Genomic DNA, 17144 nt, shown 5'->3' with positions numbered 1-17144 from the left:
CTCTCCCTCTACATCAGCTTGGTAGCGCCCGCGCGAGCGCCGACTGCCTTCGGGCGAAGCCATGGTGAAAGACTGTAGGGGGGCGATAGGGCGCGTTTCGTGCCATTGCGCTGTCCTGTCACCATGGCATTGTCCTGTCACCGGCTGCCCAGCGCTGGGCAGCGACATGTGCTGAGCGGCCTCACTCGCAGGGAGTTAAGTGTAACGGCACCCCCCAAAAAATGGTTCGGCCGGACCCCACCTCAGTAGGACGGAAGACGGCGCCATCTTGGGCTCAACCACAGCAGTCAGGAAATAGGGGTGCCAGGAGTGCAGTGGTGTGAGAAAGTGAAGAAGCCGCCGCTGGCTGAACGAGACGGGGTCGAAAAAGGCGCCGGAATCGTCTGTGCGCGAAGGGGAGATAGGGAGGCGGCGGGCGGGAGCGGCGGCGGGGACGGGAATCCCCCTCGTGCCCTGCGCGCGTTGGTGAGTGCCGGCGCGCGCGGGCCGCTGGGCCTGGCGCACATGGCCCGGCCGTAGGAGCCGCCCCGCCCCTCCCCCGCCTTTCCCCGCCGCGCTCCGGACGGGACCGGCACCGGCACCGAGAGCCCGCGGCGAGCACAGGGTACCGCACACCGCACAGAGCCCCGCACCGAGTCCCGCACCCCGACACCCGGGCACCGCCGCCGCCCCATGCAGGACACCGAAGAGAGCCCCGCGGCCGCCGCGCCGCCCGGCGCGCAGGGCCCCGCCGAGGAGCCCGAGCACACGGACGCGCCCCCGGCGGCCGCGGAGCCGCCGCAGCAGCAGGAGGAGGACGAGAAGGAAGATGAGGAGGAGGAAGGAGGAGGCGAGTCCGAGGCGCCGCCGGGGCCTCCCGAGCCGCCGCCCGCCGCCGAGGAGCCCGAGCAGCCGCCGCCGCCCGAGCCGCAGTCGCCGTCCGGCCGCCAGAGCCCCGTGAAGGCCGAGCCCGAGCCCGGCTCTGAGGCCGGGGCCGAGACCGCGGCCGAGCCCAAGTCCGAGCCGCCGGCCGAGGCCGAGCCCGGCGCGGCGCAGGAGAACGGGGAGGCCGCGCCCGCCGCCCCGGCCGAGCCCGAGGATGAGATTTCCTTCAGCGACCCCGAGGACTTCGTGGACGACATCAGCGACGAAGGTGCGGGACGGGAGGAGCCGCGGGGGCTCCGGCGCTGCGGGAGCCCGTGGAGAGCCGGGGCCAGGCCGGGGAGCGCTCTGCCCCGAGCCCCTGGCCCGGCTGCGCCCCCGCCCTGGTGCTGGGCAGCTCCACATCCTCTGTGCGCGTCTGCATCGCAGCTGTGCTTCTTAAATGATCTTTTTTCTGAGTTGTCTCTGCACCACACAGCGCTGCTGTCCTAAATCTTACTGCTAAAGTGGTTCTAAAATCGCTGTTACACTTCACTTGTGGGCTGCCCTCTGAGTGGAATCATCAGCTCGTCTCCCTTCCTTTGCCTCCACTGGTTAGACTCAGTTGTAGAAACAGAAGTTTTAAACGGTTGACGTGGTCGTTGCAAACTGTGTTTCATCGTTCTGCTTTTTCCCATGCACCTAGAATGAAATCCGTAGGTAAAAAGGATTTGAGGAGAGTTACTGCTCGTGAAGATGTGATGTAGATACTTTGTGACAAGAAAATAGGGAAAAATCGTTCCTGGCAGTTAAAAATTTCAGCCCAGGGTCTTTTAAAAGTAGTGGATATTGACTGCCTTAAAATGGTTAAGCTGTTGTGTAACAGACAATAAATGTTTGTATATGGGCTTGTCATACAGAAGTTAGAACTGTAATTTGGCGTTTTTCAGATGAGTCTTTCCAAATCAATTTTCTTAGTTTTTGAATAGCAAAAGTAGTTGTTTCCCCATTATTTGTTCAGCATGTGGGCTGTTTCAGGGTCTCGTGTGCGTGTATTCTTCGTGTTGTAGGGTCTGTTGTACATAGCAAAAGTGGAAAGATGTTTCTAAAGCACAGTGATTGTGAATCAGCCAGTTATCTCGACTGGCAGCAGGATACAGGTGATACAGGTGCATTCTTGTGTCCCAGTCCTTTGTTTAGTTTAATAAAACAGCAGCCAAATATCCTAGGTTAAGGAAGTGCTTGCTGTTCTCAGTTTAGCAGTCTGTATAATAGCTCTTCTTACTTTGTTTTTTAAAGAGGCTTTGGCAAAATTGCCTTGGAGCTGGATTCTTTTTGTTAAGTGCTTGGTTAATACACTTTGTGTACATCTAGGATTGTTATGTTCAATTCCTTCTTAGAAACTTTTCTATCCCCACCTATTTTTTTGTTAATTATTCTGGTTAACTTCTCAGCTGTATGAAATCTAGTGTTAGTGGCTGAATTACAGTGTTTAGGTTTAGTCACTCTTGCTGGTCTGGCTTTCCATCTGTGTGTATTGCTTCTTGAGCTTCCTTATTTTTTTCCCATTATTCTGGTGCCTCCCCAGGGAGAAAAGCAGCCCCGTGTGACCAAGCCAAGGTTCTTTGCATGTTCATGATAACACAAATCTTCAGGAGCACCTGTTAGATGGACCAGCTGTAGGACTGGAACATCTCAGATCCTTTACTGCCTCTTCTTTTCCCTGGAGTGATGTTGGCATGAAAGAGCAGCTGATCCAAGTTAAAGCAGAAGGGATGTGTTGGACACCCACTTAGGTACCAGAGAAGCTTTAGTTCAGATAATGACAGTGGTCCTTAAAATACTGCCAGCTGAAGATAGCCCTCTACCCACCACACCCTGCTTCCTTCTGGCTGCAACAGGAGCTGGCTGAACCAGCTTCTTGCTCTTTGAAGATTCCTTCGTTCACAATTTTGAATTTAAGGGCACAGTGTGGGAATTTGTCTTCAGTCTGTTACAGTTTTGATTCAGTACAGGGTGTTGCATTCCTGCTCAGGAATCTAAACATGCATTCCTTGGCCTACAAAGTCTTTTGTGAGAAGTGGCTATGAAAAAAATGTCTAAAGGAGCCCTAAAAATTACCCCTTTGTGTTTTACTTTGATTTTCTCCTTTGGCTTGTAGACTCCTGTGGAAATGTCCTTATGGGACATGCTTTCATTTGAAATATTTTATAATGTTATTTGTAGTTGCTACATGCACGTAGAGATGATCTTTTTGAGATATTACAAATATCCACATTCTGTAGATGCTATGTAATCTTGGTGGTGATGGGCTAAATGTTTGTGACTCTTGTTGCCCCAGATCATTGGGAAGCTTCATGTGTAATAACCTGTTGAAGCTTAAAGTTGTAGGAAGCCACTTTTTAGTTTGAAATTCAAAGTAAGCATGTTTCTCATATTTCTTCATTGCTAGAGATCTTTCCAGTGATGTTTCTGGGCAGAAAAATTTCTTGAATTACAAAGCCATCAAAAATCTAATATCTTAAAAATATCAGCATATACAACACCTTTTTTAGTTTGTTCTCATATTTTAAGTCTTCCTGTGTGTATTTGGATGCTTAAATACGGCTTTCAGTGTCTTGCCTTAGATCTTTGTTTTTGTGCTTAATTAAAGGTTTAGATGGAGTGTGAGTTCTTAATTATAGTGATGCTGAGACATGCAGAGCTTCCAGTATGGTGGATAGTTTTGAATTATGCTAAAACTTGTGTAATTTGGGAGTGAGGTACAGGTTACATTTAATTTTATCGAAGTCATCTGGTTATAATTTGGACAAGAAGACTGGTCAGACGTCAGGTTGTAAATCATGTAAATCAGGCTATTGTCATTTTTGAGGACTTTGTCAGCCAGTTCCATCTCCTGAAAATAACTGATAGTGCGAGTGTTGACAACCTCAGTGTGTAAATTATGTTTTTAAGAAAGACTTCAAAATTTGGGTGCTTAAAGTTTGCCATGAAACCACATAATCCTGTCACTTAGGATGTGCTGTTTTGGGGTATTGTGCATTCACTTCAGTTGTTTCTCTGACAGAACCTTCATTCACTACCAAGCTTCTAACATGATTCTTGAAATTTCAAATCTCTCTGTTTTTTTACTCTCACTATTCTTTTAATATTTATCTTCCCTCCTTCATGATGTGAGCAGTGCCTTAGTTTCCTATGTGTGCTGTCTTTGCAGAACTGCTTGGTGACATCCTGAAAGATCAGCCCCAGGAGGCAGATGGAATAGACTCGGTGATCGTTGTGGATAATGTGCCTCAGGTTGGACCAGACCGACTGGAGAAACTGAAGAATGTCATCCACAAAATATTTTCCAAGTTTGGCAAAATTATCAATGAATTTTATCCAGAAGCAGATGGAAAAACAAAAGGGTAAGTCATGATGGCTCCAGCTGCAAAAAGGACACAGCTCTGGCTTATCTTTGATTGTTAGTGTCAATACTTTATGGCCAGTCTTTATGGTGATCTCATGATTGTTATCATCACCTTCTTCTACCTCAGCCTGTGCAGTCCTGAGATCAGTCTCAGTGACAAGTTCCTGAGGGAACTGAGAAGCTTAATAGCTCATTAGGCTTCATAGTGGAGAGTGGTGGGAATTAATTATGGAAATAGTTTAGCTGGGTTTGGAGACGAATTTCTGTGCTACATGAGGAGTTTTTTCTTAGTTTTCTGCTATGGCAGAAGTTAAAGGTCCTCTTGAGCTAAAAACTTAGTAGCAATGGCTGGACTGTTTGTTGCAAAATAGGTTGTCAGTATCCGTAGCATGTATTCAGAGTGTTGGGGGAATCCATGCTTTGGAAGGCATAAAAAGAGTTTTCTGGAGTGGAAGGTTTGTTGTTTCTATGAGATCAGCATGAAAATCATTCTATGTTCATACCTCTGCTTGAGACACTGATGGTGTTGAGGATACTATTAGTTTTAGTCTGCTGGGCTCCAAGCTAGGTTGGATTAAGTGGCCAGAAGGAAGCTGAGTTCTGTAATTGAAAAACAATGGTGATGCTTTGAGCTGCCTGTGACAACAAGTTACACTTCCTAAACATGACCTGTTACTGAGCTGGGAAGAGCTGTGGATGTAACCTGCATATTCCTGTCTTTCACTATTGTCCTGGTTGTGTTAAGCTTGCCTTCACTGCTATGTCTGGCCCATTTCAGAAAGGATATCAGATTAATTGAGGTCAGGCCTAGACAGCTAAAAAATGTGTGCAAATCTGTGGCCAGAATGGAGATTAATTTGCTGTTGACCCTAATTGGTTAGGGACAAGACAAGAAACTGTATTGTAGATGCTCTGTACTGAATTCTTAATTCATCCCCATTATTTCTTCTTTATTTTGGCCCTGTTTTGTAGTCAACAGTGTCTTGTACTTTGATTTTCCTTCCTTGCAGGTACATCTTCCTGGAGTACATGTCTCCCTCCCACGCCGTGGATGCTGTGAAGAATGCAGATGGATACAAACTGGATAAGCAGCACACTTTCAGAGTCAACCTGTTCACAGACTTTGACAAGTGAGTGCAGCAGCAGTTGTGTGTTATCTGCAGATTTGAGGATTCTAATCCTGAGTGCCTGCATGGAGTGTAACCAACTAAATTGTTCTTTCAGGTACATGACAATCAGTGACGAGTGGGAAATCCCTGAGAAACAGCCATTTAAGGATTTGGTAAGGATTTTTTGGAAAAGTGGAAAGAATATTCAGTTTAATATTAAATGGTTGCTTCACTGCTGAAATGTCCATATGAAAATAGAAATGATGTGTTAATGGTGTTGTAAATAGCAGTGCTGATCACATGCTCCTGTTCCTTCATGCTCACCATCAGTGATGGGAGGAACTCAGTGCTTCTGCTTAACAGTTACACATAGTGTGAAGCTTAATTTACCCTTATTATTTAAGAGTGAATAATAATTTTGCACAAGTCATTTTGAAATAGACTTTCAAAAGATCTTTCTATATTCTTAGTTGTTTGAGGCAAACTTTGGTGTTTGTTGCCAGTTGCTTTGTAAGTAGTCTGGTGGAAGAAAGAATAGTTTACTTTTTCTTTAAAATCCAAATACCATATGTTGTTTAAAATAAGTATTAAACATCATCAAAACACCTTGAAGATCCACCTGCTTATGGTGTGCTCTCAGCCCCCAGCATGCAGTAGTTGGAATTCTTTCATTTCACTTCAAAAATTTGTTTGCAGTGGTAAGACCCCAAAGCTGCATTCTCTGGTAAGACCAGCTTCCACCTGCCAGGTAGATACTAATTTGTGGGACTTGTTGACTTATCCTTTGACTCACTCGTGGTCTTTTGCTCTGTTTTTCTCAGGGGAATCTCCGATACTGGTTGGAAGACCCTGATTGTAGAGATCAGTACAGTGTGATCTTTGAGTCAGGAGACCGAACATCCATTTTTTGGAATGACATCAAGGAACCTGTTCAAATTGAGGACAGAGCAGTGAGTGTCCTGGAAGTGCTGGAGATTGTCAGTGTATCTGCAATCTCCTTCAATTAAAAAAAAAGGGCTTTTTTCCATTGCTGAAATAACTTTTTCTTCCTTGTGAGGAGTGGTGAAATCACATCCTTTAGAATTAGATTTAGCTGCTTAGGTAAGAGAACTGTGAATTTTTTAAGAGTTTTTAGTGGTGTTTGTTTTTTTTTGGTTTTTTGGTTTTTTTAAACTGGTCTGTGATGCCCATTAGTTTCCTTCATCTCTCTATTATAGGTGATTCAGAAAGACCTGAGAATGCAAAGTCAGAGTTTGAGGAGCACTATTCACTCGAGCTGAATATGTGCTTATGTTTGATGCTTCAGATGACTCCTTGCTTTTGTGCTGACCACAGAGATGTTAAAGAGGAATAGCTGGTTTGGTAATGGCATAAAAAAGGGAGAGTTAGTCTGCCTGTCTGCTGCAGGCACTGGACTTGCTGGGAACTGTTAGGGCCCAGGAGCATTTTCCTTAATAACCATTGTGCATTACAGCAGGAGGAAGTTGGCTCTGGGATGGTGAGAATATTTGCTCATCACCTTACTCTCCAGCTGTGGTCTGTATTGCTGAGATTTCTCTAACTTAGCTGAAGGTCCAGAGCTGTGTTGTTCAGAAATTTGAAATACTTACTCTTACTTCTGAGAACACTATGTTCTTACCAAGGCTGAAGGAAATCCAGGGTGTTAGGTGAGTTTAATTGTTACTCTGCAAAGGATGTCACTGTACCTGAAAAATATCTTTGGTGATCTGTAAGTTGAAGCAGTCTCAACTGGCAATTTTCAACCTGAAGAATATGTGCTGTACACTATGTGCACAGAATAAAACTCCAAAATTATAACAAATCCTGAGATCTTCACTTAGTAAAGGGATTTACAAGATGTACTGCAGCAAGCCACGTGTGAATTCTTTCCCTTTTAGGGACACAATGTGAAATTAAACTTTTGTGTGTATTTTTTTTTTTACATCCAGAGGTGGACAGAGACCTACGTCCGTTGGTCTCCCAAGGGCACCTACCTGGCCACATTCCACCAGAGAGGCATCGCTCTGTGGGGTGGAGAGAAGTTCAAGCAGATTCAGAGGTTTAGTCACCAAGGAGTGCAACTGATTGACTTCTCACCCTGTGAAAGGTACAGAGCATGATACTGGTTTGAGCTGAGGGGTCAAAAACATGAGGCATCAGCAGCATCCCCCAAATCTGGAGTGCTGAAAATAATTTCTTAAGATTTTTTTTTTAACATTTGAGAGCTCTGGAGAGAAGGATAAAATTTCAGGACTGATAGGAATTTTCATTTGAGTTTTCAAGTAACACGTTTGGAAGCAGTTGGGTTTTATGCTTTTTTGTATTAAAGAGATTATTTACTTTTCAGTGGAGAAGATCAGCATCCCTATAATTTGGGTTGCATAAGGTCAATGATGCTTGGTTTGAAACCAGCGTCAGTCTCATGTCAAAACTATATAATAAGTAACAGTGTATTTGAGTTCCCCTCCCTTGTAACATCAATGTGGAAAGACTTGCACACAGATCTGGAGCCTTTTCAGCCAGCGGGATGCCAGGGAAACTTTCTCCTCCTTTATCATCCTGGTCTTATTTTTCCCTCCCCTGAAAAATCCTGTTAGAGAAACTGCTGTTTAAAAGTGCTTGGTATTTAAATACTACTTGTATGAAAGCCTGCTGGTAGTGACATATTAGATCAAGTTTCAATAATGAATTGGATTTTTTTTTTGTAGGTATTTAGTGACCTTTAGCCCTCTGATGGACACACAGGATGACCCTCAGGCTATCATCATTTGGGATATTCTGACTGGCCAAAAGAAGAGAGGATTCCACTGTGAAAACTCAGCTCACTGGCCTATTTTTAAGTAGGTTAAGAAACGGAATTAGAGTAGAGAATTTTGGTCCCAGACTTCATTTAATAAAAAGGCAGTTCCAAGTTAATATATTTTTTCTTTCTTGCTTAGATGGAGTCATGATGGTAAATTCTTTGCTCGAATGACTTCAGATACCCTCAGCATCTATGAAACACCTGTAAGTTCTTGCCTTTTTTTGCATAATAATGAGAGTAGAAAGTGCGTGTGTAAATATAAGAATGTTACTAACTTGAAAATTCATCCTTTTCTCATCTTTTAGTCTATGGGTTTGTTGGACAAAAAGAGCTTGAAAATCAATGGGATAAGGTGAGTCTATTCCCTTGTAATCATAATTGTGCTCTTTAGCTGGAATCTTTTAGTCTGGGAATTTGTTATGGCAAGAGGAATCTTCAGACTGTTGCCTGGAGCAAAGAGCTTTACATGTTGAGATGGTCAAATTAGCCAAAGTGGCAAAAAGAAATGGAAAACTCTCCACTCGTTGATGAACACACTTGGTAGATTGTGTGCTTTGAAATCCTCTTTGTGGTGTGCTTAATCCGGGGTCTAACTTGGGAGTTCTGTTCCTTGTCTACAAAACCAGACTGGAATGCAGTTTGTTAGGGAATATCGCCCTAACAAGGTGGTTCTGCTGGCTTAGAGCAGTGTGCTGTATCTGCACATGACACATTGACTCCTTTGAGAGTTTTTAAGTGTACCCAGGTGCAGGAAGATGATCTCTATGGTAATTTAATAGGGTTTTTCTTGGCTCATTTGTTCCTAGATCTTTGGCAGTTACTCTGTGTGCAACCCCTACTTTCATGTGAGATGTACTGATGAGACAATATTAGCAATACAGCAAATTTATATAGCTGCTTAAAAATCTCTTTAGGTATCTTTAGTAAATGCCCTTAGTTATGTATCTGTGCCTGTCTTTATTATCAAGAGTTGATCTTTGTGCAACATTCAGATACAATGAAGAAAGTGCTTTCTGCTTGTAGTATCTCTTAACTAAAAATTGAAATGGCATATTTTTAACTTTGTTCCTGTAGAGACTTCTCATGGTCTCCAGGTGGTAACATAATTGCTTTCTGGGTGCCTGAGGACAAAGACATCCCTGCGAGAGTGACTTTGATGCAGCTGCCTTCTAGACAAGAAATTCGTGTGCGGAATTTGTTCAATGTAGTAGATTGTAAACTGCACTGGCAGAAGAATGGGGACTACCTGTGTGTGAAGGTAGACAGGACTCCCAAAGGCACACAGGTACATGGATTCTGATTTTACTGGGAAAATTTGGTTCTGCCTCATGCTTTCTTTTCTTGCAGTACTGTCTTTATTTAAAGGCGGTGTAAATTTTTAATTTTTTCCATTTGAATTTGAAGCATGTGGAAAGCAGAATGTATATAATGTTTGCATCCAGAATTTGCTTTGACTTTAGAGGCCTCTTGGTCTCTGAGATGTCTGTGCATCACCTCTTCTGCTCAGAATTAAGCAGCTGTTGAATATCATGTAGGTCAAGCTGCATAATGTGCCACGTATTCATCTGTCTTTATTAAATGTTATAACAGTCTGAAAAAAAAAGCTTTTCTATAATTCTGAAATTATTCTTTATCAGAACAAATTTGGAATGTTTTGGTAAAGAGGCATATTGTATTTATCTGCTCTCATTAAAGAAATAAACCTTGACTCACTCTCATCCTGTGTCCTAACAGGCTAATTTTGGAGTTGTATTTCTATGCCTAGTGATGAAATTATTTACTCTGCTATTTCTGTGCTGGGTAATGAGCTGATTTTGGCCTTTACAGGGAGTAGTGACCAACTTTGAAATATTCCGCATGAGAGAGAAACAGGTGCCAGTGGATGTGGTGGAAATGAAAGGTAATGCCAAATATTTCCTTCCTTTTGAGCTTGAACTTTTCTGTAGAGATGCTCGAGTCTCTCTTGGAAATTCTTGTCAACATGTGACATAATTAGGAATTTAACCCTTTGGAAAAGAGCTGAATTTTAATGTTTCAGAATATCTCATGTGAAAATGAGAAATCAAAACTGTTGCTGTTGGTGCTTGTGACTGACTTGAAAAATGACAGAGCTGAAAATGTGTTATTAATAAAAATGGTAGGACTGATAATATGAATGTATTTTGTCAATGATGGAAGACTTAGAGTTGTAGTTAGAAACACTTCCCCTAACTGCCTGCAATTGCCTTATCAACCTGTGTTTTAAAATAAAGTCTGTTAATTGATGGGTTCCCTCTTTGGTAACTACTTGAAATCAGAGATTTGTATTGTCTTTTAACAGAATTATGGCTCCTCTTGTTACAGAAAGCATCATAGCCTTTGCTTGGGAACCAAATGGAAGCAAGTTTGCTGTGTTGCATGGAGAAACTCCACGAATTTCGGTTTCCTTTTACCATGTTAAAAACAACGGGAAAATAGAACTCATAAGTAAGTGAAAAAAAGTGAGAAGTGCAGATACTAAACATTTTGCATGGTAATAGATGCACTAAACTCAAAATTGCAGCTCTTTGTGGTGCAGATTTTTGTGAGATATTAGTGAAGTTGATGCTTGTAATTGATGGCATTGGATTGAGATCCTTTTTCTGAATTTGCCTTGTTTCTTTTCAGAAACATTTGACAAACAGCAGGCAAACACGATATTCTGGAGTCCCCAGGGGCAGTTTGTAGTGTTGGCTGGCCTCAGAAGGTGAGTGTTGCACAGGTTGCTGAACACCACCACATTGATTTTAAAAGAGGAAGAGAAGTACAGTATCTCACCAAGAGGTGTTTGGTGTCCCTGTCAATGTTGATTGCTGTAATTCTGATAGAGCTGTGCAACAGCAAAGGCAGAGCAGAGATGAAATTCATGATGTATCTTAGTCCTTTGCAGCTTTCACCTCCTATTTTTCCACACCAAATGAAGAATGCGTTTTTCAGCAGAAACGTGGATATTTAGAAACACCTTCCAGCTGTTTAAGTTGTCTCTGAGCCAATCCAGTTTGGACATACTTTATGGCTCTTGTGATGCATTTGTTGCCATCAATTTGTGCCCTTTCATGGGCAATACCTGTTAATGACAGTGCTGCTTTGTGAAAGAATTATCAAGAAAGTTTCACTTTAGAGCAAATGAAAATTATTGTTGTTAACTGATCAAGTAATATTTGCTTTCATGTGCTTTCAAACAAGCACTGCTGTTCATCTTAGAAATCTTTTCTTTAATGTCTTCACTACTGTGTGTAAGCATATGATTATTAAACTTTGGCTGTAGCTTGCCCAGAGCATTTTTTTACTGTGACTTTTACCCATTTTATTTGTATTCTTAAGGGTTCCTAAATATAGAAACAGAAATGTTGTTCTTACGTGGTATTCTGTTTTTATCCAGCGCATTCCTTTCCAGCCACAGACTGGTACAAACCTGTCCCTTGGCTGCTGTGAGACTTTGTTTGTAATGAGGAGTTGTAGAGATGCAGCTTGTGAAATGTTTTTAAAGGCCCAGGCTGTGCTGGTGTGTGAAACAATGTCTTGTTTTGCCTGTGCAGCATGAATGGTGCCTTAGCATTTGTTGACACGTCTGACTGCACCATGATGAACATCGCAGAGCACTACACGGCCTCAGACGTGGAGTGGGACCCCACGGGCAGATACATTGTCACCTCTGTGTCCTGGTGGAGCCACAAGGTACTGATGCACCTCTTTTCCCTAACTCTGCTTGCCCTTGCAGTGCTGTTGGAAAGGGCTATTGATTAGGAAGAGAAAATGAACACCTGTCGCTGGTCAAATGACTTAACCTCCACCGCTGTTTTAAACATTAATTTCTGAGCACTCCAGTGTTAAGTTAAAGCTTATTTTGGCTGAGCTGCTGCACTGCTCTTCCAGGTGGACAATGCATATTGGTTATGGACCTTCCAAGGCCGTCTGCTTCAGAAAAACAACAAAGACAGGTTCTGTCAGCTGCTCTGGAGACCACGACCAGCTACTCTGCTCAGCGAGGATCAGATAAAGGTGGGGTATTCCAGGGGCTTTGTGCTGACATGGATTTGGTGTATAAAGCATACTTGGTGTACTCCCTCTTCTTGAGGACGAGGTTTGTTACACAACTGCCTTTTGCCCTGAATGTGTGAATAAACACATTACTGTGTGGGCCCTCACTTCTGGGAATGTCTGCAGATTATTAACGGTATTATAAGCTCAAAATACAAGTGGTTACCAGTTGTTCTTACAGTTAGGGTATGATGAAAGGGTATAAAGAAGAGTAAATTGAATTTTTCTCTTCAGACTTGGCTAGTTGTTTGTGTACAGAAGCACTTACATGATCTATAAGCCAGGAGGCACAAAATTATAGTGAAGGGGAATTGCCTAGCAGAGAGATGTTTTTCAGAAGGGCAGAGCCTGCTTAGGCCTACCAAGGGAGTTCTTAGAGAAGAGGGTTGTAATTGCTAGTCTGATACTCCAGTTGAAATGAAATTTTCTGTTTCACAGCAAATTAAGAAGGACCTGAAGAAATACTCCAAGATATTTGAGCAGAAGGATCGCCTGAGCCAGTCCAAAGCTTCGAAGGCAAGACACTTTTGAAATATAATACAGATTTAATTCTTATAGCCTATCCTTTGTACTATTGATATGCAAGTAATATTTCCTGTATCACAAGTGTTCATTTGATCCAGATGGTTGGAATTAGTCCAGTGGTTAGTTCAGAGAGGTGCTGCTGTAAAGAGTCTGGAGAGGAACTGGTGTTATGTTGTAAAATTTTGGAGATGCTGCATTAGTGTTTAAATTAAGAAAAGCTCTTTCAATTAAAAAGAAAGGACACCTCACCAAGACGGCATTCTGATTAGAGAAGAGAAGGTGTTTCTGAGAGCAGAGCTTGGCTCAGGGATGCGTGTGTGTGTGCGCGGGTCGGGGGAGGTTGAGCAGCCCTGTTGTCCCCGCAGGAGCTGGTGGAGCGGCGGCGCACGATGATGGAGGAGTTCCGCAAGTACCGCAAGATGGCACAGGAGCTGTACATGGAGCAGCGCAACGAGCGCCTGGAGCTGCGCGGGGGTGAGCGCCGGCAGCGCCTCCTGCACCGCCCCGTCCCCTTCGCCTCTCCCTCTGCTTCCTGCTAACGCAGCCCCCTGCTCTCTGCACGGCTTTTGTGCTGCTTAATCCTGAATCGTGGCAGGATTTAAGGGGGAGGGAAAAAAGGCATTGGCTTGACCTCGGGATGAAACTGTAGTAGGTGATAGTGATGCCTTGGCTGTCACTGAATACATTTCACGTGCACTTGTTATGATTTAAAGCACCAAATACCTCTTCACCTCTTGTTTCACTGCTGGTCTAAGGGCTGTTTCTGCCAAGAGCATCAAATCATTCCATTGCTGCCTTGTGTATTGTGTTCAGTGTTGGTGTTTTCTCCATTGCAGGGGTAGACACAGATGAGTTGGACAGCAATGTCGATGACTGGGAGGAGGAGACTGTGGAATTTTTTATCAATGAAGAAATTATTACCCTTGCAGAACCAGAGTAATTAATAAAACTGTGGTAAGATAACATAACTCTGAGACAAGCTCAACTATTACTAGAGAGTTGATAATTCACTTTAGGGAGTTAGGTCTGTCTGTTGCACTGCTGAATGTGTTGTTCTCTAAGTTGGTTTATGTTTTTTTCTGTGGCTAGAAAAGACAAGGTTTTTTAAAAAGTAATTGCAGACAATCAGATTTGTGAGTTGTACTGAACAGAATACTCTGTACATCCTGCCTTGCCAGAGAGATGAAACCCACAACAGAGTCTGGGTCAGCTTATGAACACAGTGTTGCAGACCTGTAAATTCTGTCAGCAGGAGGAATTGTAGTTGATATGAGATAAGAATTTTGCCTTTTGGAAGATTTACATGTTAGTCCAAGGCTGGACAGAGTTTAAATAATATATTGAAGATTATACAGCATTTGTCTTTGGGCTGATAAAATTTTGAGATGATGTTTAAATATCTGCATGAACTCAGTTATTGTTTTCTAGAAAAGTTGGATAGAGTTCATGTGGCAGCAGATTTTTGTGTACTGACTGGTATGGTTTGTTGGGAAATCTTGTATTTAATTCAGTGTTTTTCCCAGCTCCTTCTTGTGAATTCATAAATTTTATGTTGGCAGTGGAGGCTACTTCCAGCCCCTGTTGTAGGAGATGTCCTTTAATGAGCTTGACATTGTATTGAGGAGGAAAAATACTTTCACAGACACTGGCAGGATTTAAAACTTGCAATGGGTTCCTGCTCTGTCATATTTAGGATCTGGAAATATGCAGCTGTAAGTCACCCTGTAGTTCTCCAGCCTCTAGATATCTAAAGAGCTCAGGTGCAACATGTGCCTCTTGGAGCTGTAGAAAAATAATAGCCTTGATACCTTTGACTATATTTGGGTCTGGCTTATGTGTTCCATATGTGGGAGATCTTTTTATGGAAGGAAGAGGGAGAGAAACTGCTTAGTGTATGGATTTAAACCACATGAGTTTAGGAAGAGGTGTAACACAAGCTGGTGTAGACTTTCACCAGCTCAGCTTCTGAGGTTGAGCTGTTTGTATAAAAGCACAGTAACTAACTCATCTCTTTTTTTTGTTTTTCTGCAGCTCCACCAGATCTTGTGCTGAAAAGAAGTTTGTTTGTTTTCCAAAAGCCTATATCAACTTTGGAATTCTTAATCCATATTCTTGCACTCTGGAAGGGTGGATGCATCAGATTTTCTCCATTCTGACACATTGTAGTGCCTTTAAGTCTTGCTGCCTGCTGCAGTGAGATACTGGAAAGGCGCTGCTTTTAAATTTATATTATTTTTTTTCTAGGGTTTGATTGTTATTTTTTTTTTCTTTTTAAATCCACTACTACCAGTATTTACTTCCCAACTCCTGTGCAGTCCTTGCCAGCTGGCAGTTTTTGCCTCTTGCCAGTGAGGTGAGATTCACCAGTGCACCCCTGTCTCACACACACAATGTTTGGGTTCCAGGACTCTCTCTGTGTCCCCAGGGCATGGACAGGTGTTCATTTGGGTTGGGGAAAAGTCACCAGAACCATTTCTTGTATGATGTGTTTTAGTGTGCTGAAGCAGCACTACAGTGGGCTATACCCTCCTCCTTTCAGATTGTGAAAGGATGTCTCCCTCAAAGAGCTGAATATGGAAATAAAAGCAGACCTATACTAAAACCAGGCTGGCTATGTGTTGTTTGTAGGGAATTATTCCCTGAATGATCAAACATCACCCAGTAATGAGAGTGTGTTTGCTGTATTGCCTAATGGTGCCTTTGTTTTTTTTTTTCAAATCTCAGTTCCTCATGGCCCTTCTGGCTTTGTGTTGTGGTTACTTGGTTTTTTACAATATGGTACAGCTCATTAATCTGCACATTGACCTGCTCATGATGGTGGAGTGACTAGAAAATGACTGGATTCTTAAATCATTTGCAAACTGATAAAAGCCTCAGGAATTACTGGGTTAGTGTATCTCACTAGTGAAAACTGCAGACTTCCAGAGCACTGCCCTGTGCTCATGCTTTTTCTTCCTTCTTACAGTACCTGGTTCCATTTTCAAAGCCTTCCAATCTCAGGTTGGAGAACTGTACTCAGAGCTGGTGCAGCAGCTTCTCTGTATTTCTATTTGTGAGTAGAACTGGCTATTGTCAGAGCAGTGAGAGAGGCTGGCCTGTTCCTTGCCCTTGGAGAATGAGGATGTTGCTGTCTCCTGGGCTGGGCAGGGAAATTGCCAAGGTGAGCACTCTTGGCTGGCTTTCCTTAAGCCCAGGGCTCACTTGTACAGCAGAGTGGGACAGCTCTGGAGTGGGAGGTCCTTGGCACAGGACAGCCCCACTCAGCTGCACGTGGCCAAGGGACTGGGGTGTTGTCAGCACTTTGTCCTCAGGTGAATTTGCTATGATGGCCAGTGCACAAATGCCTCAATTAATTCCTCTGTCTTCTTCACCGGGAAGTTTTCAAAAATATTTTCCCATAAATGGTACTTAATTAGTTTCAACGATTCACTTTTTAATCAGCATGTGTTGTTTTTCCAAAAGTCTGTATTAATTTCCAGTTTTCTGCATTTGTTCATTCATAATCCATATAGACAGATACAGTTGATTTAAGTTTACTCCACAATATTTCCCAGCCTCATTTCTCAACTGGACTGGAAAGAAATACTTTTTAGAAAAACACTCCAGAAGAATTTTGAGCACAACTAAGTTCTCTGGTGATCATGGAATGGTTTGGGTTGGAAAGGATTTTAAAGCTCATCCAGTTCCAACCCCTGCCATGGCAGGGACACCTCCCACTATCCCAGGTTGCTCCAAACCCCATCCAGCCTGGTCTTGAGCTTTTCCAGGGATGGGACAGCCTCAGCTTCTCTGGGCAATCTGTGCCAGAGCCTCCCCACCCTCATGGTAAAAATGATGGCTTGAACTTGCATAGCAGGAATCATTTTATGACCCTTTTATTGTGAAGAGCTGACTTCTCAACCGTTTTTTGAATCACAAATTGAGCTGGAAGGTTTTTTTCCCCTGTCTTCATGCAATGAAGGTTTAATAGGCTACTGTATTTTATTCCTGGCTGTTTTCTAAGTAATTAAATTTAATACCAGTGTTGAATGAATTGAGTTCTAAGATGCTTCTCTGAAGTGTGGATCATCAGTGGGGGAAAAAACATCAGAAAAATTGCATCCAGAGTTTTTCCTGCAGCAGCTTTGGAAACTGATGAGATCTTGTACTGACCTGCAGTTCAGGCCTTTTCTCATCTAACATCACCATTTCTGACATCACTCCCTTCAATGACTTCATCTTTTCTCTTGTGTTTCTTACGTGACATCCTTTTTGCAATTAATATGCTACTGAAATTGCTTTGTGGGAATGTATTTGGTAAATTATCCTCTGCCATATCTGGGAATAGCACTAGGAGGTGGAGTAGGGAGGAGGGTCCTGTGGGATTGAATCCATCTGTGTAGCTTTGAGTTCTCTGCCA

General features: G+C 43.0%; 1 protein-coding gene across 1 annotated transcript; it reads left to right on the top strand.

The window, feature by feature from the left end:
• Positions 1-488: 488 nt before the first annotated feature.
• EIF3B (eukaryotic translation initiation factor 3 subunit B) lies at positions 489-15347 on the top strand. The gene is made up of 19 exons (XM_088174312.1): positions 489-1132; positions 4055-4247; positions 5260-5379; positions 5474-5531; positions 6180-6308; positions 7308-7465; positions 8067-8198; positions 8298-8364; positions 8467-8513; positions 9236-9446; positions 9989-10061; positions 10505-10627; positions 10808-10886; positions 11719-11857; positions 12056-12181; positions 12659-12736; positions 13111-13219; positions 13582-13699; positions 14777-15347. The coding sequence occupies exons 1-18, from the start codon at positions 673-675 to the stop codon at positions 13683-13685; spliced, it is 2406 nt and encodes an 801-aa protein (XP_088030438.1). The 5' UTR covers positions 489-672; the 3' UTR covers positions 13686-13699; positions 14777-15347.
• The last annotated feature ends 1797 nt before the right edge of the window (positions 15348-17144 follow it).

This window comes from Sturnus vulgaris, chromosome 16 (assembly GCF_052056855.1).
Source record: "Sturnus vulgaris isolate bStuVul1 chromosome 16, bStuVul1.hap1, whole genome shotgun sequence".
NCBI classification, from domain to species: domain Eukaryota; kingdom Metazoa; phylum Chordata; class Aves; order Passeriformes; family Sturnidae; genus Sturnus; species Sturnus vulgaris.
This window is presented reverse-complemented; position numbering and strand designations above follow the sequence as displayed.